Here is a 17,014-nt window from a genome sequence, read left to right as displayed (position 1 = left end):
TTAAGGATTCATCAGTTTTCAGGTTCTGTAGTTCACCATGAATGACCTCATATTTGCATAATTCTTTACAGTGTACAACTGTAAGCTGTGTCTTTTTATGCCAAGCCTAGAAAGAACTGCTGAATGTCAGGCTGCCATGTTCCAGCAGGTCTCAGCAAAACCTGCCTGTCGAGGAACTGTGGTATCTTAAAACTTCTTTTATGGAATACAAATGCCTCAGCCCTCCCCTGCAGCTTCATCCAGGTGACACCCAAGGTCACTAAAGTACTAATTTTCATCCCAAGGGCCTCCCACTCACTACAATCATAGAGCTTGATACAGAAGGAAGTATTCAACTTCTTTTATAATACTGTGATACAGGAAAAAGCGCCTCCAAAGCAAGACCATGATTAAGAGCAAACTATTTCTATGGAAAGTATGAGCTAAAATGAGAATCACTAATGACATTAAAATATTGCCTTCTAAAATAAATACATGCAAAAATAATACACTTGTGGGCTATGTAAGGCATTTTTTTTTTTTTATTTTTCGGTTTATCTTAGTAATGCCAGAAAAATAACAGCTGTTATTTTCACTTTAAATGCAAACCAAATACTGCTGCACACAGAGTTACAAAGATTACCTACGAACATGGTTAGGTACAAAGGCCATATTAGATGTATAGACCAAACTTTGTTTTTACATCAGAGTAAGACTGACAGAGCAATTTTTTGGACAATTATTTTAGCAAATAACTGTGCTACTAAACAAAGGCAAATACACATATATATACATAAACACGTTTCAACTGAAGTTATGCGTGTCACTTTGACAAACAAAGGCTTCTTCTCTGGTGGGTTTCACCAGATATTTGCACCCCAAAGTCCCCTGCCCTGATCCCGCCCCCAAATGCTGACTTGATCTGAAGCAAAAAATCAGAGATGTTCTTAATTAAAGGCACATTTGGCAGCTACGGAAAGTGGCATGCATCTGGCACAGGTGCACTCTCCCTATAAAGCCACACCACATGTGACTTCCATCCACTATGCATCTTGTTTCTTTGAGTGGTAGTCCAATGTGATCCACCTTTAGCTAACTTGCTTTATAATTTTGCAGCAATTGGCTACTTAATGCACTATTTTCATTAAAGGCAAAAGGGAAATTTGCTCACAGTTGACAGAAAATGCACTTTATGGTGTCAAAAATGGAAAATAAGGCATGAAATTTACAAAACAAGTTACAAGTGCTTTTGTTTAGATTTATCATAGACTTCATGCTTTTCTTACCTAGCGCTCAAAATATTTCATTGGCTCATGTATAAGGAATTTTGAAATGATTTTAAAAGTAATGAGATGTTTCAAAAGAAAAATACTGAATAAATAAACTAAGTAATCACTTTCCCTTATAAATAATTTTACTGCATAATTCTTTCAGACAAACTGGTATTAACCCTGTGATGCTTATTTTACTGGTAAAGATTTATGTGCAACACAACAGGACCTACACTTGTACGACAGTCATACAATATAGGTTAAAAGAATAAGTGAACCTACCTATAGCAGCAGAATACCGAGAAATAAATGGTTAAATTTTTCTTTCTGAATCTGGAGGGAAAAAAAAAGGTTTTCCTCAATATGTATAACACTAATAAATTGAGACACCTCCCCCCATTTTCATTATCTGTTTTGCTGAGCCACTTAAAACTCTGAATTTAAGCTGTCATGAAAAGACAAATGATGAGGTACATGACTAATGTGAGCTAAATTTGAGAATTAAGACAAGACTGTGATCATAGATACCAACTAATTTTTGGTTTGCTTAATTTTTGATGTACGAAAAACACATTAAGGAATTTAGAACCATAATATAGCCTCCAACTGAAATAGTACTGGTTCACTACACTGTTCTGTTAATTGGAGTATAATTAGCACGGCCTGCTCCTTGCTAAATTCAGATACATTAAAACATTCTTGAGTTGTTAGAGCACAGTAACCTACTAAACACATAATTTGATACCCAACAACCTTTAATCAAGCAAACTTTTGACGTTTGTACATTTCCTGATAATTTGTAGTCTTAAAACACATTTGGAGATCTGGGAAGAGTAATTAACCTTTCAATAAATTTAGAAACATATACTTATCTTTTCCTGTTTTTAAAAGTACTTAGATGTGAAAAGCCTCAGCCCACTTAGGTAAATTCAACCTTGAAATATTTTCTTCATTTTGTGATCCAAAGATAATGAAACATCTAAAAGCACTTTCATTTCTAAAAGAAACGTTCCATATTTTGGAACGTGGTTTAGGAAAAGTCACTGCTGCATTGACTGTCTTGTAATGTCCTGAATTCAAAAGCAGAATTTTGTGGTGATACATTTGTGTTCTCAGCCATTTCCTGTCCCTGGAAATTTTAGTTACTACAAAGAATAAGTTTGCCAGCTAGTTAATGTTTCACGTGTGAAGAAGGCAAGGATACAGTTTTCTCAACTCCACTTAAGGGCATCCAACTGGAATTTTTCTAATCAGTTACCACTGCAGAAAATATTTTTACCCAAATTTTATACTTCAGAATAAAAATATCCTCTATCCACAATGCATGTAAAGCTGATGCACAGTGAAGCGGTCGCCTAGAACCACGAGGGTAGAAGAATGCTTCCCTTTGGGAGAAGTATGATTAGAACTTCAAATCTGAGTTTTTTTTCTTTATACAATCAGGCAGGTTGAAAAGAGGTCATTACCTTGTTGAAGGCTAACACACTGGCCAGAGAGATACTGAATGGGCTCCAATGGGACTTTTCTCAGGTTCTCATTTGGAGTGGGGGTGGGGTAATTAAAAAGAGAAGTGCGCGTAAGACATATAAAGGGAAATCCTAGGGACGATGCGGCTGGTCTAATAAAAAGTCATGGAAATTCTGGAATGTGTATTATGATTAATTGTAGCAGCACTAGTAAGTAGGCTTAGATAAATACTTGTTGAATGAATGGTCTTATGGACACTTTGCATACAAGAGGAGATTTGAAATTAATTTGGGGGGAGACTTTTAAAAGGAGACATTTTACAAAGAGAAAAGTGGCTACCATAATAGGAATGGTACAAATATTAGAAAAAAATGATTCAACTCTAACAAATAAATAAAGTATATGACAGGATGGACTGCTTAATGATGATGCAACCAACACTCTGGTCTTAAAGGACTATATATTGTACTACTGTGATGTGCATTTAATGCTCTAATAAATATCACAGAAAATTACTAAAGTACTAGGTTTTCACCATGATACAGCACTTCTAAAAATGTCTCTAATGGCATGGTTAACAGAATTGCTGAAATGCTGTTTCATTATTCAGAGGACACATGCATATACTTATGAACTAATGACTCTCTAAGGATGGAATACTGCACACTTCACAGATACTATAGTGGAGATTAATAACACTTTCTCTTCAACAAGTTGCATGCATTTCAATCACAGTATTTGTTAGACTCAGAAGATCAGTACATAAGCTTAATGAATAATCCATATTATGATATTAATGATGTAGGTAGATGTTCTATTACGAATAGTTCTGAAAGAGCGAAGACCTCAAGCAAGGTAGAATGTTTGATATAAACTTTAACAGACTGTATACATGTTACCTAGGAAATTAAAAACCTTACAAAGCTCTGCTTAAAAGATACCCATCCTATTCTAACCAAATATTTTCCTACATGCCAAACTGCAACTTTAGATCATTCTTTAAGATGAATACATACATCCAGAACTAGAAACCAAGGCGTACCACAATACGTGCTTTTATGCTTAGTGTTTGTGTGTTTCAACTGAAAGAAATAAGAATCAACCATTTTCTCATATAATAATTTAATATATGCCAGCCAAACAAAGTATTTGTATCTTTATTCAATTAAATTAAAACAGACCTGCCAGGTATATTATATAACATTCACTATATACACATGATTTAGGCAATGCAAGGTAATTCTACATATGCTGATCACTCAACTATTAGTAAAACATGAACGGTGTCAGCGATGCCCAGCAAGTACTCCTTTCACACTGGGTGACTGCATTTCCATAGTATGGTTAGAGGGACAGCTACGAGCCATGACATGGATTACCAGTAAACTTTTGTGGGAAAAGGGGGGAAAATGACAATCTAGCATAGATTAACAGTCTCCTAAATGTAAATCATATACTTGACAGTTACATTGTTTTAAAAGTTCTTCTGTCACTGTTAATGACACAAAACTTCTCTTGTTTGAAGGCAACACCACCACATTTCTTTTGTGTAGGGAGGGTGGGTAAGGGAATGCTCTTAAAATCGGTATAATTATTCTTAAAAAAAAAAAGTACCTCTTTGGTGAAGCCTCGGTACCCATTCAATTCACTGTAATAATCTGTAAACAGGACTGTAGTACAGTGCTGGGCCTTGATTCTAACAAGGGCAGGTACCACAGCCTTTCCTCACAGTCCTCTGAATGATTTTTAAGAAAATATTCTAAAGTAGGACAAATAAAAGCAAAGGAAAACAAAGGAGGATTTGAAGATCCCTGTTTAAGATTTCTTTTTAAAAAGTGCATAATATTTTGAATTACAAAAACTGTCATCATGTGGGCCTGCTGGACACTAGACTGTGTTTTTCATCCCTTTAATGATAAAGATCACTTCACAAAAAGAGGACTCCTGCCTACTGGCTGGAAAAAGTTCCCTTTACTTGATTTTCAGGTGCAATCAGTTGTCCACCTCCTCTAAATCAGTCTTTCCATATTCTAAACGAACACCATTTTCACTTTATAATTACATCTAGGTTAAAATTCATTGTCTTATACTGCATCTTGAAGTAGAGTCGTTAGTGTTTGGAGTTCTCATTTTAACTCCTCAGTGCTGGCACGTTCAGTGCATCCATTGCCAGCAATGGATTTGGGGCCAGGAAAATGTACATCCTGGTATAGAAGAACTCAGGAAGAATGGGCATTCTCCAACAGTGGTGGTCCATCTCTGTGCATGGATGGGTGTGTATGCTCCCTTTTGTAAGTTTTTGGAGGGAGTTTAGGGATATGTTGAGAAGTGCTTTGTCGTGGAGGAACAGGCGGCCCAGCAATGGAATGAAGGTCCACTTCTTGTGTCAGTGGTGGTGATGGCAGATGCCTTCTTGTGCCATGAGGAGAAGGTGTTTGAGGAGGAGGTGGTGTAAAGGGGCAAGGGCTGTTTGGGAAGAAGGCATTACTATGGTCACTTTTTTTGCCCAAAGGGGGAGGTTGGAGATGTAGTGGTGAGCTTGAGAAAACGTCAGGTGTCCTCACAGGTTCTCGTGGAGGTAATAAGGGAGGGCTTTCAGGAGGATCTGATATAGAGGTCCGGTCTGATACTGAATATCGTGGTGAATAGGCTTTTGATGTGGGTTGCCTAGGAGGAATTGCTGGGGGGCTGTCCAAATGCTTAGACATGATCTAACATAAATGGGAAAAAAAAGACATTTATTAATAATTTAATTTATGTAGCAGCATGAATATATTAAGAATTAAGCTGGGGTTTTCAAATATGCTATTGGAAGAACCCTAGATGTGGATCAGGTCGTTTTGCCATGTTTTAAATTGGAGGTTACGGCAGTTCATTCATTTAAAAAATTATTTTTCCCTCAATGTTAAGGTTTTTTTTTTCCTCAAAATTTTGTTATTTGCTACTGCTTACCTATTACCGAATCTAATATAAGATCAATTCCATTTAACATAAATTACCTGTCAACTTTACAATTTTAAACTTACTGTATTAACATTTCATGATATTCTGCAAAGAGTGTCTTGACTTGCCCAGGTGCTCTGCTCTCTGGACACTTTGAGAACACTGAATCATGTTAACAACTGGCAAAGAAAGAAATTCTAAGAGGTAGAAAAAATAGCTACTATGAGCCTTTAAGGTCTCTTCTGACCCAGAATTTTCATGAAAATCCCACTTAAAAGCATGTCACATTCACCTATTAAGGGCTCAGATAGGTAATATTTAGCACTAAGATACCATTTCATTTAAAATGTGCTTTCATATAAAGCTTCAGACCTCTTTCCTTCTCTCTCTTGTATCTTTTAAAGAACTGCTTGAGACTGCATTACTCTTACACTATAGGTTAAACTCTTTTCTTGACAGCACCCATAATTTAGATTTACAAGGGTTTTGAAAACCTACCAAAAAACTGCTTTCAGAAGAAAGGAAATAAACATTATTGCATCGTAAATCCATACTTAATCCTTGTTTAAACTCTGTTAAGCCCAAGTACTCTGAGTATTAACCTAATTCAGTTAGAACTAAACCAGACCCAAGCAATTGATTATAATGTAACTGTAATGATTCCAGTTTCCAGATAACAAGATTTTCTACTTTACCTTAGATGGCGAAGATTCCGCTGGGGCAGATTCTGGTCGTCTTCGTGGAGGAACAGGAGGGGGGACAGGCACTTCATCAGTGCTCTTGGTTAAACTTATAGATGATACTGAAGCAGATCCTGTAGGATGTTAAATTTTTTGAAAAGTTCACAGGAATTTTATTTCATCTCTCAATCCTGAAAAGACTTGGAAACTGCTTATTTTATTAAAAGAAATGTACAGAAGTATCAAAAGCAGTTCAATAAATCAACAACTAATAGTATTTCCTTTATTAAAGCAAACTGCTATAAAAGCATGCAGAAATTTTTTAGCAGAATTTTCAGAAAAAAAGCTGCCTAAGATATTCTGTTATTATGTTTCTTGAACAAAGTAACATTCCCACTGTTAATCTATTACTGGAATTTTTTATTTGGATCTGAGTCTCAGATTTCTGGGAGAGACAGCAAACTATTAAAAACCTTTGGAATGGTAATTTCTGTTAAGCTTTTTTGATGCGCTCATTTTTTTCCTCTGACTTTATTAGTACAGAATTTTCTTGCCTTCACTGGATAGTCCTTGGGGATAGTTTCTGATCTTAACCATTCTCTCCAATGTCTCTCCCAGCAATCCCCTCAAAGGATGCCAGGAGAGAATCTAGTGTCTGGGGGAGGGGTCTCTCCTCAGTGTGCTTAGATACTGTTCTCCTTGGCAGGGAAGCAAAGTCAGGTTCATCATACTCTAATCCAAAAATTTTCATTGTGATGGAGGTATTTAAGATGACTGAGGCAGTGCTGATAATAAAAACAGAAATTACACTAGAATCTGGTGAACCTGATTTAGGAGTAAGTTGATAAACTGGCACCAAAAAGGTAAGTAAAGCCTCTAACTGTAACATATCTTACAGACATTTATATGACAAGGACTTAATATAGGCATATAAATAATTACACTTTGAAAAACATTTATGTAAGTTGTTAACTAGTTTATCAGCACAATGAAAAAGATATGAAAAAACACTTAAATCATCATTCAAAATTATATTTGGCAGGTTCTTTTTCTCCTTTAAACATTGACAGTTTTTGTTTTGCCAATTAAATGTTATAACAATATAGAACTTAAAAAGACTACTTTGTGTATTGATATTATTTAAATGAACATTTTGATCACCTACCTTTTTTCTTAAGAGACTATGTAAGTTAATTTAGCTTATAGGAATATTTTCCATTGTACACATTCTGAAATCATTTGTATGAAGAACAACAAAAAACAATCTATTAGCTTAAAATTTATGGAATAGTTTGGTGAATTGTTAGTTTACTTTAAAATTAAAAGCAAATACGTACATTGGAACTTTATTTTGCTTATCAGTGATGAATATTTAGATTATATAATACAGATAGGTACAGTGATAAGATAGATGTTCTAAAGTCAAATAATAGTCATCTGCCTACAATCTGTGCTGTTCCCAGGCTAAGTATATTTTGTGACTTAAGACACTGCACGTAGCTGCCAACATTCTCATATGCGCATGCACGCTCTTGCTTTTTTTTAAAAAAGTTGAGCATTAAAATATGTTTAGAACTCCAGAGTTGGAAATGAGAAATGGTTAAATGTGGAAGCCACCCATGTAATAATGTTCTTTCAAAAGAGAAAAAAGATTTTACAAAAAGCATGAAAAATATGTAAGTTTAAGCAAATCATTTATGATCAAAAGATAGCACAAGTGAAGGCCTCACTTCTAAGATGCTGCAAAGCAAGGTACCAATACTGCCAGACCCAAGAAGAGTTTTAGCAGAAAAGGTTACATTTGGTTTAATCTTTAAAGCCAAAGCGAAAATTATGAGTCTTAAACCAAATATACTAACTTGGGCCATGGGGCAGTGTAACTTGGATAAAGATGGTATCGCTGCCTGTGAAAGGAAACAAGAAAAAGTATATATTTTTTCTTTCATTGATATATTCAAACTCATCTGTAAAAATTTATTTATGATAGAAATGTTATTTTTGTCATTCTAGTTTTAAAGAATGGTAGAACAGTTTAGCAAAAGCTCATTACTACTTACTTTTGAGAAAGATAAAGAATTAAACTGCATTAATATCATTGGGAATTTTCAAGATTCCTTTTAGATTCACTACTTGATGTCATAATAATTAAATGAAAAGCATTCATGAGAAAACTATATACAATATCCTGTATATTAGAGGAAGACTTTCAAAAAATGTATAAACCCAATGTGAGCAAAGAATTCAGCTGGACCTATAGAAATATGTCATTTACTAAGGATTATTTTGAAAAACCAAACTTGTGAAAATAAGCAGTAAATAATAAATTTATGTTATAAAAATTGAAACATAAAAGGAAATTTCTTACTACTATAATTACTATAGAGTTTTGGAAATGTTCTTGGGGCGTATGTTCATCGCAAAATAACTACAGCTTAGGATATTACAAACAAGCTTGAAAGTGATATAGCAAAATTTTTCCTTCTATATTTTTAAACACTTGAAAAAAATCACTGAACAGTCTTTGTGCTTAGACACATTTTATATAGGAAGCTCTGATAATTTTTGAATGTGTAATTTCAACAACACTAGCCCCAAGAGCATTAAAGTAGAAAAACTGAGACAAAACTGACAAAAATATAGGTGTTTAGGTTACACTGCCTCATATTACCAACATACTGAACAGATAATATCCAAGAGACTAAAGCAATACCTATAGCACTAGACTGAGCTGATTTTTAAAAATTCAGGTTTCTCTCATTTTTGCACAATAGTCAATCACTAAAATAATTAGGGCTGTTGTTTTTCTAGCTTCTTTGCTCAGAATGAGGGTAATTTTACGTCCCAGGTTCAGTGGGAGGAATTATTAATTTCATTGCTAATACAGATACAGTGTTCTTATTTCCCAGACAGCTCCAATTTCAAATAATCTATCCTATTACCTCCTTTCCATATGTACTGATATTTATTTGGAGGCTCTGGTTACTAAGGGTAGCAATCCAGCTAATTCTAATAAGTTAGCTTGCAAAAGATTAAAATTCATTTTTACACTTTGATATTAAATAATGCTGCTACTGTGTCAAAGATTGTTTACTAAAAATTAGATTCTCTTCACTAACATAATAGGGGTTAAAGGGAGTTATCTACTCTAGTGTTTACTATTCATGTATTTTCCAGTTTTCGTGGAAAGGAAATAAATATGCCTTCTGGAGATAAGCCTCAAGAACATGGTCGTATACTTAGTACAATACAGGAATAAAATCAGAAGACAAAGCTCATGACAGTTGCCAACTGCAGGCTTTTAGAAAGAATGATCACACCTATGCATACACACTTGTGCACACAGATGTAGACTTGGCTTTGATCATATTTATATATAGCACAGGCTTAGATTCATGTGTAAACTTGGGGCACACTTTTCTGATTTGTCACTTCAAACTAATTGCTTGGTCTTACTGCCTGGAAAATGCTATTTAAAAACTCTCAGAATTAAACATTATATATATCAAGAAATATATACTAGGAATTCTTGTCAGCTAGGTACTGAGCAAATTTATTGATAATGACTTAGAAGTAAAACCCAATTAATCAAAAAGTAGTATCAATTTGTTAAATACAAATCCCAGACAACAGATCAGTGGTTCTCCATCGTGGTGGCTGCACATTAGACCCTGCTAGGGAGTTTTTTGTTTGTTTGTTTGTTTTTCTAGGGAGCTTTGAAAAAATACTGATGCCCACGTGCCAGTGCCAGCCTAACTCAAGCGTGGGCTGGACATATAGGTATTTTTTAAAGCTCCCCAGGGGATTGTAATGTCCAACCAGGGTTTAAACCACTGTTGAAGATAATCTCCAATTTATAATTGAGTCATTCTTGGAATAGGAATAAGCATTTTCCTATAGAAAAAAATTATATAAATCATGAATAACTTCTTAAACTCACAAGCGCCTGTTAAATGCAAGTGTATGAAATCAGAAACTAATCACTTATAATAATCTTATATGAAGAAAAGCCTTGCATTCCAGCTTCAAATGCTTGGAATCCACTGTTTCTTGTTAAAGCTTTCCCTACTAAGGGATGGGGCTAAAGCTCATCTGCAGCACACAGACCAGGCCAGACCTACAGCTTCCTTTTATGACCAGGCAACCTTCAAACAGGAAGGTACCAAGAGCACTTCATCCTCCCCCCTCCACGCTACAGCCACAGATGCAAAGCTGGGTGGTCTCTCCCCTTTTCCCGGCCACTGTCAGCATCACCTCAGAGCTGGGCCTGGTCAGGCTAAGGTGTGGAGCCGGGTTCTGAATGTGAGGATGTATGTAGCAGCAGTAGGTAGGTGGCCAGTTTCCTTCCCTCTCTGTCTTCACCACAAAGCTTTCCGTGACCATTCTTGCCCACTCTGTGGTCATCTTTGTGTAAACTGCTACAGCATTAATGTCTTTGCCACTCATTTAACATTTTGCTAATAAATTAGCACTTATACATCTTCTCTGGTGAAGCCTGCAATCTTACTGAGAGATGAAAAAAATCATAGTACAAATGGAATCAAGCACTTAACAATGGTTAAGCATTTAACTATGATTTTCTTTGCACTATGATTATTTTTTTTAACATCTCAGTAAGATTGCAAGCCCTAACAGAGAAGGTGTGTCACTGCTTAGCAAGAAATGAGATATGCAACAGATACTGACTGAAAAAATTAACCTTTGTTTTTAAGGTAAGTTATTTTTGGAAAAAAACTATAAGAAGCAAAAAAAGAACTATTATAACTGATCAAAAATTCTAGTCAAACTCTGCCTTTTGAAAAAAGTAAGCTATGGAACTTTTTGCCTCATTGTATGGAGTGGAATATGTTCAGATGACTTAAGAATGTAGGTACAGCAGCTTTTTCCTGCCAGGCCCTGAGGAAAGCAAGGAAGTAGGTATTCACTCTAGTGGCAACAGTGAGTACCAGGTTGGACGTGCTGGTGATCCAGCCGACCCCCCCCACCCCTGCCGCCAATAACACTAGCAGATCTGTTAAGCATAGTGGGGTCAAAAGCAGATGAGGACCTTTAATACACATAGACCACTAATGAACTTTAAGTAAGGGACTAACTGAGCATACAGATGGTTTTATATTATACTGGTTGGCTTAATTTCAAAATCAGTTATTTTCAATTTTTACTAAGAACAAAGGGGAGTAGTAATAGGGGTTTTCTTTTTCACAAAGGAAGAGAAATTGAAAAAATCTTCAAGGCTAAGATTACAAAGCCTAAGGTTTCTCCACTTGTCTAGCTATTTTTAGTTAATATTCTTCCACTGTCACATATGACAAAGCACTGATCCAGAGCACTGCATTCCAAAATGATTCCCTTTTCCCTGTTTGACTAATAATTTAAAGATTTAGCACTAGTAGGGAATGTAGTAGGCTTATCTCCTGTTTTTCTACATCTTCCATTCTTAGCTACTTAAACTAAGAGAAACAGAATTTGCAATTGATGGCCTTCATGTGATTTCAATAAGTTACTCATGGGAATCTTTAATAATATAGATCACAGCCAACTGCTCTTGGAAAAACACCCTTCAAACAGTTAAATGGGTCACAGTAAACAAGGATTTTAAGTCAGGTATACTGTGAAAAGTGCTGCTTTTATTTTATTACTTAATTTAGGAGGTTGGCAAATTGGGGAAAATAAATGGGAATTTTTTTAACCTGGTGTTTATTTGAACTTATAAAAAATATCTGATAGCCTACTATGTGCATAACATGACTTCATAATCCTCAGTACCCAAACAAGGCCAAGGTCTGGTAATTCTTAAAACAAATACACTTTAGATGGTAAAAAGTTAAGACAAATTGTTGGGTAACTACAAATATATATACAACACGGGAATAAACAAAACAGGATTCTGGACCAAATCTTAAAATAATATACCTCCAAAGAATAATTTTTTTTAAGCTAGATTCTCTGAGTTGGAAGAAATCCTAAAAATCTAGTTTAATCCCCAGAAGGCACAGGAAAAGTATTTCATCGAAAATCAGAAAGCTCACTAGCAGACAGGCATGACAAACCAGGATTCCTAACTCCTACGTCAGTGCTTCTCAACCTCCTCCCGAATAATAAATGTCATGCTGCCTCTCACTATTGGATTCTGTAACATCAAATATTAGGGCAGAACTTGAACTGTACACTGAGCTAGGGCAGCCAATGGGAAGAGCATGTGGAAATGGTTGTGAGAGGGTTAAAGCCGACTGAATTGAAACTCTGATTTGATAATGAACAAATGAAAAAAAGGTTGTGGGTTCTTAGTAGAGATTTAAAGCTCCAAATGAAATTGATTAAAAAATTAATGGAAGCCTGGTGCTCTAGATATAAAAGGTAGCCTCTTCAAAGGGCCAGGGCTGGGCTGTACAGTTTGGCACCCATTAGCCACATGTGGTTATTAAGCATTTGAATGTGGCTAGTCCAAATTGAGATGTGCTGTAAGTGTAAAACGCATACTGCATTTTGAAGATTTAGAACCAAAAAAGAGATTGTAAAATGTCTCAGTAAATTTTTATACTGATTTCATATTGAAATGACAACATTCTGCATATGCTGGGTTAAATAAAATATATTACTAAAATTAATTTCACCTAATTCTTTTTGCTTTTTTTAAATGTGGCTAAAGATCATTTAAAGTTACACATGTGGTTCACATTGTACTTCTATTGGACAGCACTGATTTAGAAGTGGGAAAAGGATGAGCAACAGTATGCAGCCCATGAGATTTGTACGGCTGGGCTTGAAAGCATAGGAGTGTATTAGCTATATACACCTGCTGGATGGTGTAGACTGAAAAAGGGTTAAGTAGGAGTTTGAATTCGATACATTGCAAATTAGAAACTACAGAGTTTGGTTGGAAAGGAACCAGGTACTGAGCAGTATTCAAATATAATTTTGGAGGCAGCATTTAAAGTATCAGATTGACATTCCATGCAGATTTTAGGAGTTATCTTTGTTTCCTCCGGAAGTTAGAGATGCATTGTAAATTCACCAATTGAAAACAAATGCTCAAATGAGATTTCAATTGCCAATTTCATCACCAGGCCTATCTGGTAAAGTATAATACATTTAAAGAGGGTTGTTCTAACAGATAAACTGCTGGAGTTTAGAATTTATTTTATATTTCTATAATAATAGCCTTTGAAATGGTACTTGATTTACCTACAAATTTACAAAAAATATATATATACAGATTCCTTTTTACCTCTAGCACATATAATACTAACAATTACTTAAAGCACTTAAAACTTGAGCACCTACTTGAGTGAAAAGGGCTTGAATGATCAGAATCAAATACGCTGCAAACATCTGTGGTACTAGAAGCACCAGAAGCAGGAGGAGGTGTTAACGGTGTTCTTGGAGAATTTGGTGCAGATGCTGTACTTTCTGTTTCACTTTCAGGGATCCTACTATAACTAATTTTCCTTGGCTCTTGCTGCAGAGGTGTGGGATGTCTCATAGTACCTGGTCTTGGGTTTGATGGACGAACACCAGGAGATTTTAGGGGATAGCTATATTTTTTTGGCTGTAGACATATCAAAAGAAACACAACACTTACAACACCATAATGGAAAAGAAGGTTCTTCTATAAATGCCTGGTAAAATTCGATTAGTATCTAGGAAAACCACAAAGCACTAATAAAGAAGTTACATAATGATTCAAATCAAAGTGTCCAAGTTGAAGAGTTAACACCCCATTTCCATAAAGCCTTGGCTGTCTAAATTATTAGGGAATTATCTTCTTTAACTAACTGAGTCTTAGTCCTATAAATACCAGAGTATTTGTTATTTTAATATTTTTGATGGAAATCTTTCTAAGATATGGTGTGTATTTCTCTGGCTTTTTAGACTATGCTGAACTAATTCAACCTTGGTAGAAAAGCCAGGATCATTGTTATGAACTATGATAGCCTACTATGCTGTAACAATACAGTGATGCCATCAGGATCATTTGAGCTATTTACAAATGCATTAAACTGCTTGAGTTTTCATCTGTTTATGTTAGTTTTATGGCATTTTTTTTCTTACAGAGTGATCATTTCTCAATGATAATCAGTGTGTCTCATTGGAGCAGACTATATAGCTATTTCCAATGTGCTGTTTTTAATCCATCTTTTAAAAAACTGTTTTAGGCCTTGAGAAATTTTCTTGTGAGGTAATTTCATAAGCTTTGGTTCACAGACATTATGAGATTTATCTTGGTTACTTAGAAGCCATTTATGTTTACTTCTTGATTCTTGACTTTCTTATGAATAAGAGAGATTATATTCAGAACAGTGAGATGATGATACTGTACATAAATTTGGCCAGGCAGTTACTAGTAATAAGAAAGAATGGAAACTTTATTTCACCCCCAAAAAAGTATCTTTAGCCAAGCCTGTTATTTTTATGGCTAATGATTCATGGTTAAAAGTTCTCATAAGTCATTATTTTTTTTAAAAAGTACTTATATAAGTACATATATTTATTATAAGTGAATTAGTATAAATTATCAAATTTCCTGCCCTTAACATAAATACTGAATAACATTTTTTGTTAAGTTGGCCATATTTGCCCAACTTCTTCATCTATCATATTAGGATTTATTCACATTAATATTAGTGCCCATTTACCTGGAACTAAGTGGAATAATCCTGAGCATATTTATTAAGCACTTATTCACTATTTTTATCCATTACATGTACATGTCATCTCTAAATGCCTTTATAGAAAACTATAAACCACCAGATACAGATGACAACTGTAAAAAATATATAAATGTAAAAGAAATATAAATGTATGAATGCTTACAAATCTTGGGAGAGGCTTAGGGTTTCGTGGTTCTATTTCTAGAGATTTGTTGAAAAGATAATCTGTAAATTCTTTTTCCATACTATTTCCCATTGGATTCAAGTTTTCAAAGAACCTCTAAAATAGATGCAAAGAAAAACAATTATTAATATTAAATAATTTAAATTCAGTTTAAAGTTCATGAAAATAATTTAAGAAAACATTTAACGTAAGAAAATTGGAATTATTTAAGTTTTATTTTCCTTTTTCTCTGAAATAAACCTGCCTCTTATCAGGTGGTTATAAACTTAATCAGAAATATGTGTCCTCAAATAATTCAACTTACTTTGATATCTGATTCTACTCGTAAACAATAAGGCTGATTTTGGTACTGCTGGATCTCGCCTGTTATTTCTGCTACTTTCCTCCTTTTGCTAAAGTTTATAAGCTCTTTTCCATGCCTTTTTAGGACCTCAGGGTTGCCTTCTTCTGTTTTCAAGATATTAGTTAGATAAATTCCTAGAAGAGATAATAAATTATTTCAAGGATAAAAATGGAAAAGCCTAGTATTTTTCTTTCTCAGTAATTATAGGTATATTACACTGTACCATCTCAACCATCATAACCAAAGAATCAAGGCACAAATTTCCATTCTATGAAAAACAACAAGCTAAGTAAATATCAAGAGAAAGATTTTTATAAGTATCAAATTCTTCTGTGACTTAAGTTCTATAAATATCCAGGAAAAAGGGAGACCAAGGTTAACAAAATTAATAGATTTTCAGGAGCAATAACCAATTTTCCACCCCCCACACCCATATGTTATTTAACATAAGTCATGGTTTTGTTAAAGGAACTTTAAGAATAACCCATCACTATTAACACATATTTTTGGCAAAACAGGAAAACATCAAATTTAGAGGATATTTTCTGCTTACTCAGCTCTTGAGGCCCCCAAGAGGTTGTTAGGCTTTGTAATTCAGAGGTAGTACTATTTGGATAGGCTGACTCATGAAAATGTGGGCGGATGTGCAAGCCTATCAAACACAGGACTGCATATGATTTATGTATATTCTGGTCTTCAGTACTTCTAGAATTATGTCAACCTGGTAAGGGAGCTCCTGTTTCCCCATCACTGCAGTTTGTGCACTGGATGAGGAGGAGAATGAACAAAATAGCAGGCATTTTAGTTCCTTTCTGTTCTAGCATAAAGGTTCTGGAGCCAGCTCTGCTGCTTTCCACCCTTGTGATCTTGTGCAAGTTGCTTAGCCTTGGTTTGCTCATCTCTAAAATGAGGACAGCAGGGTTGCTGTGAGAAATAAATGAGTAAATTTATGTACAGGCTTAGAATAGGGCCTGACAAAAGTAGATGCTTAATTAGCTATGGTTGGGATTGTTGATATTGTTGTTGCTATTCTTGCCCTATCCTATTTCTGCCTTTTCCTCTGAAGTACTGACTATGATGCTTTGGGAAAAAAAGAAGTGTGAATATCTGAGTTCATTCGCTCAGTACACATTTGCTGAGTCTCTGCTGTATGCCAAGCACTGCATTAGGTACTGCAGATACAAAGATGAACAAGACACACAGTTCCTGACTTCAAGGAGTTCAGAGTTTTGAATGTGGGCTACTACAGTACCATTTGGTAAGTGCTATATTAACTAGTACTAATGCATAAGATGCTATGAGATCACAAACAAGATGTGCCTAACTCTGCCTTGGGCTGTTGGGAGCAGCAGAAGCATCACAGATTAAAATATGCTTAAAGTAAGTCTCAAAAAATGAATAGAAGTTTAATAAGCAGAATATAAGATAGAGGGGCATTCTAAGCAAAGCAGCCACGTGTTTGAAGGCACTGGTTTTTGTGAAGCCTGGAGGCATACTCA

General features: G+C 35.0%; 1 protein-coding gene across 6 annotated transcripts in view; it reads right to left on the bottom strand.

The window, feature by feature from the left end:
• Positions 1-503: 503 nt before the first annotated feature.
• Positions 504-17,014, bottom strand: part of SOS1 (SOS Ras/Rac guanine nucleotide exchange factor 1) — a 156,226-nt gene continuing 139,715 nt past the window's right edge. For 3 of the 6 annotated variants that reach the window (XM_059078807.2, XM_059078809.2, XM_067007726.1), the window contains 6 exons: positions 15,477-15,649; positions 15,152-15,268; positions 13,622-13,886; positions 8,200-8,244; positions 6,356-6,474; positions 3,861-5,428 (listed from right to left, as the gene is read on the bottom strand). In XM_059078807.2, the coding sequence (XP_058934790.1) occupies positions 4,937-5,428; positions 6,356-6,474; positions 8,200-8,244; positions 13,622-13,886; positions 15,152-15,268; positions 15,477-15,649 (1,211 nt within the window). In that variant the 3' untranslated portion in view covers positions 3,861-4,936. Of the gene's footprint in view, positions 1,584-3,860; positions 5,429-6,355; positions 6,475-8,199; positions 8,245-13,621; positions 13,887-15,151; positions 15,269-15,476; positions 15,650-17,014 lie in introns of those variants that run through there. The other 3 variants (XM_067007727.1, XM_067007728.1, XM_067007725.1) reach the window with 3 other exon arrangements.

Source organism: Kogia breviceps, chromosome 11, assembly GCF_026419965.1.
Source record: "Kogia breviceps isolate mKogBre1 chromosome 11, mKogBre1 haplotype 1, whole genome shotgun sequence".
NCBI lineage: Eukaryota > Metazoa > Chordata > Mammalia > Artiodactyla > Physeteridae > Kogia > Kogia breviceps.
The sequence above is the reverse complement of the archived record's forward strand: the minus strand, read 5'-3'. Positions and strand labels throughout refer to the sequence as shown.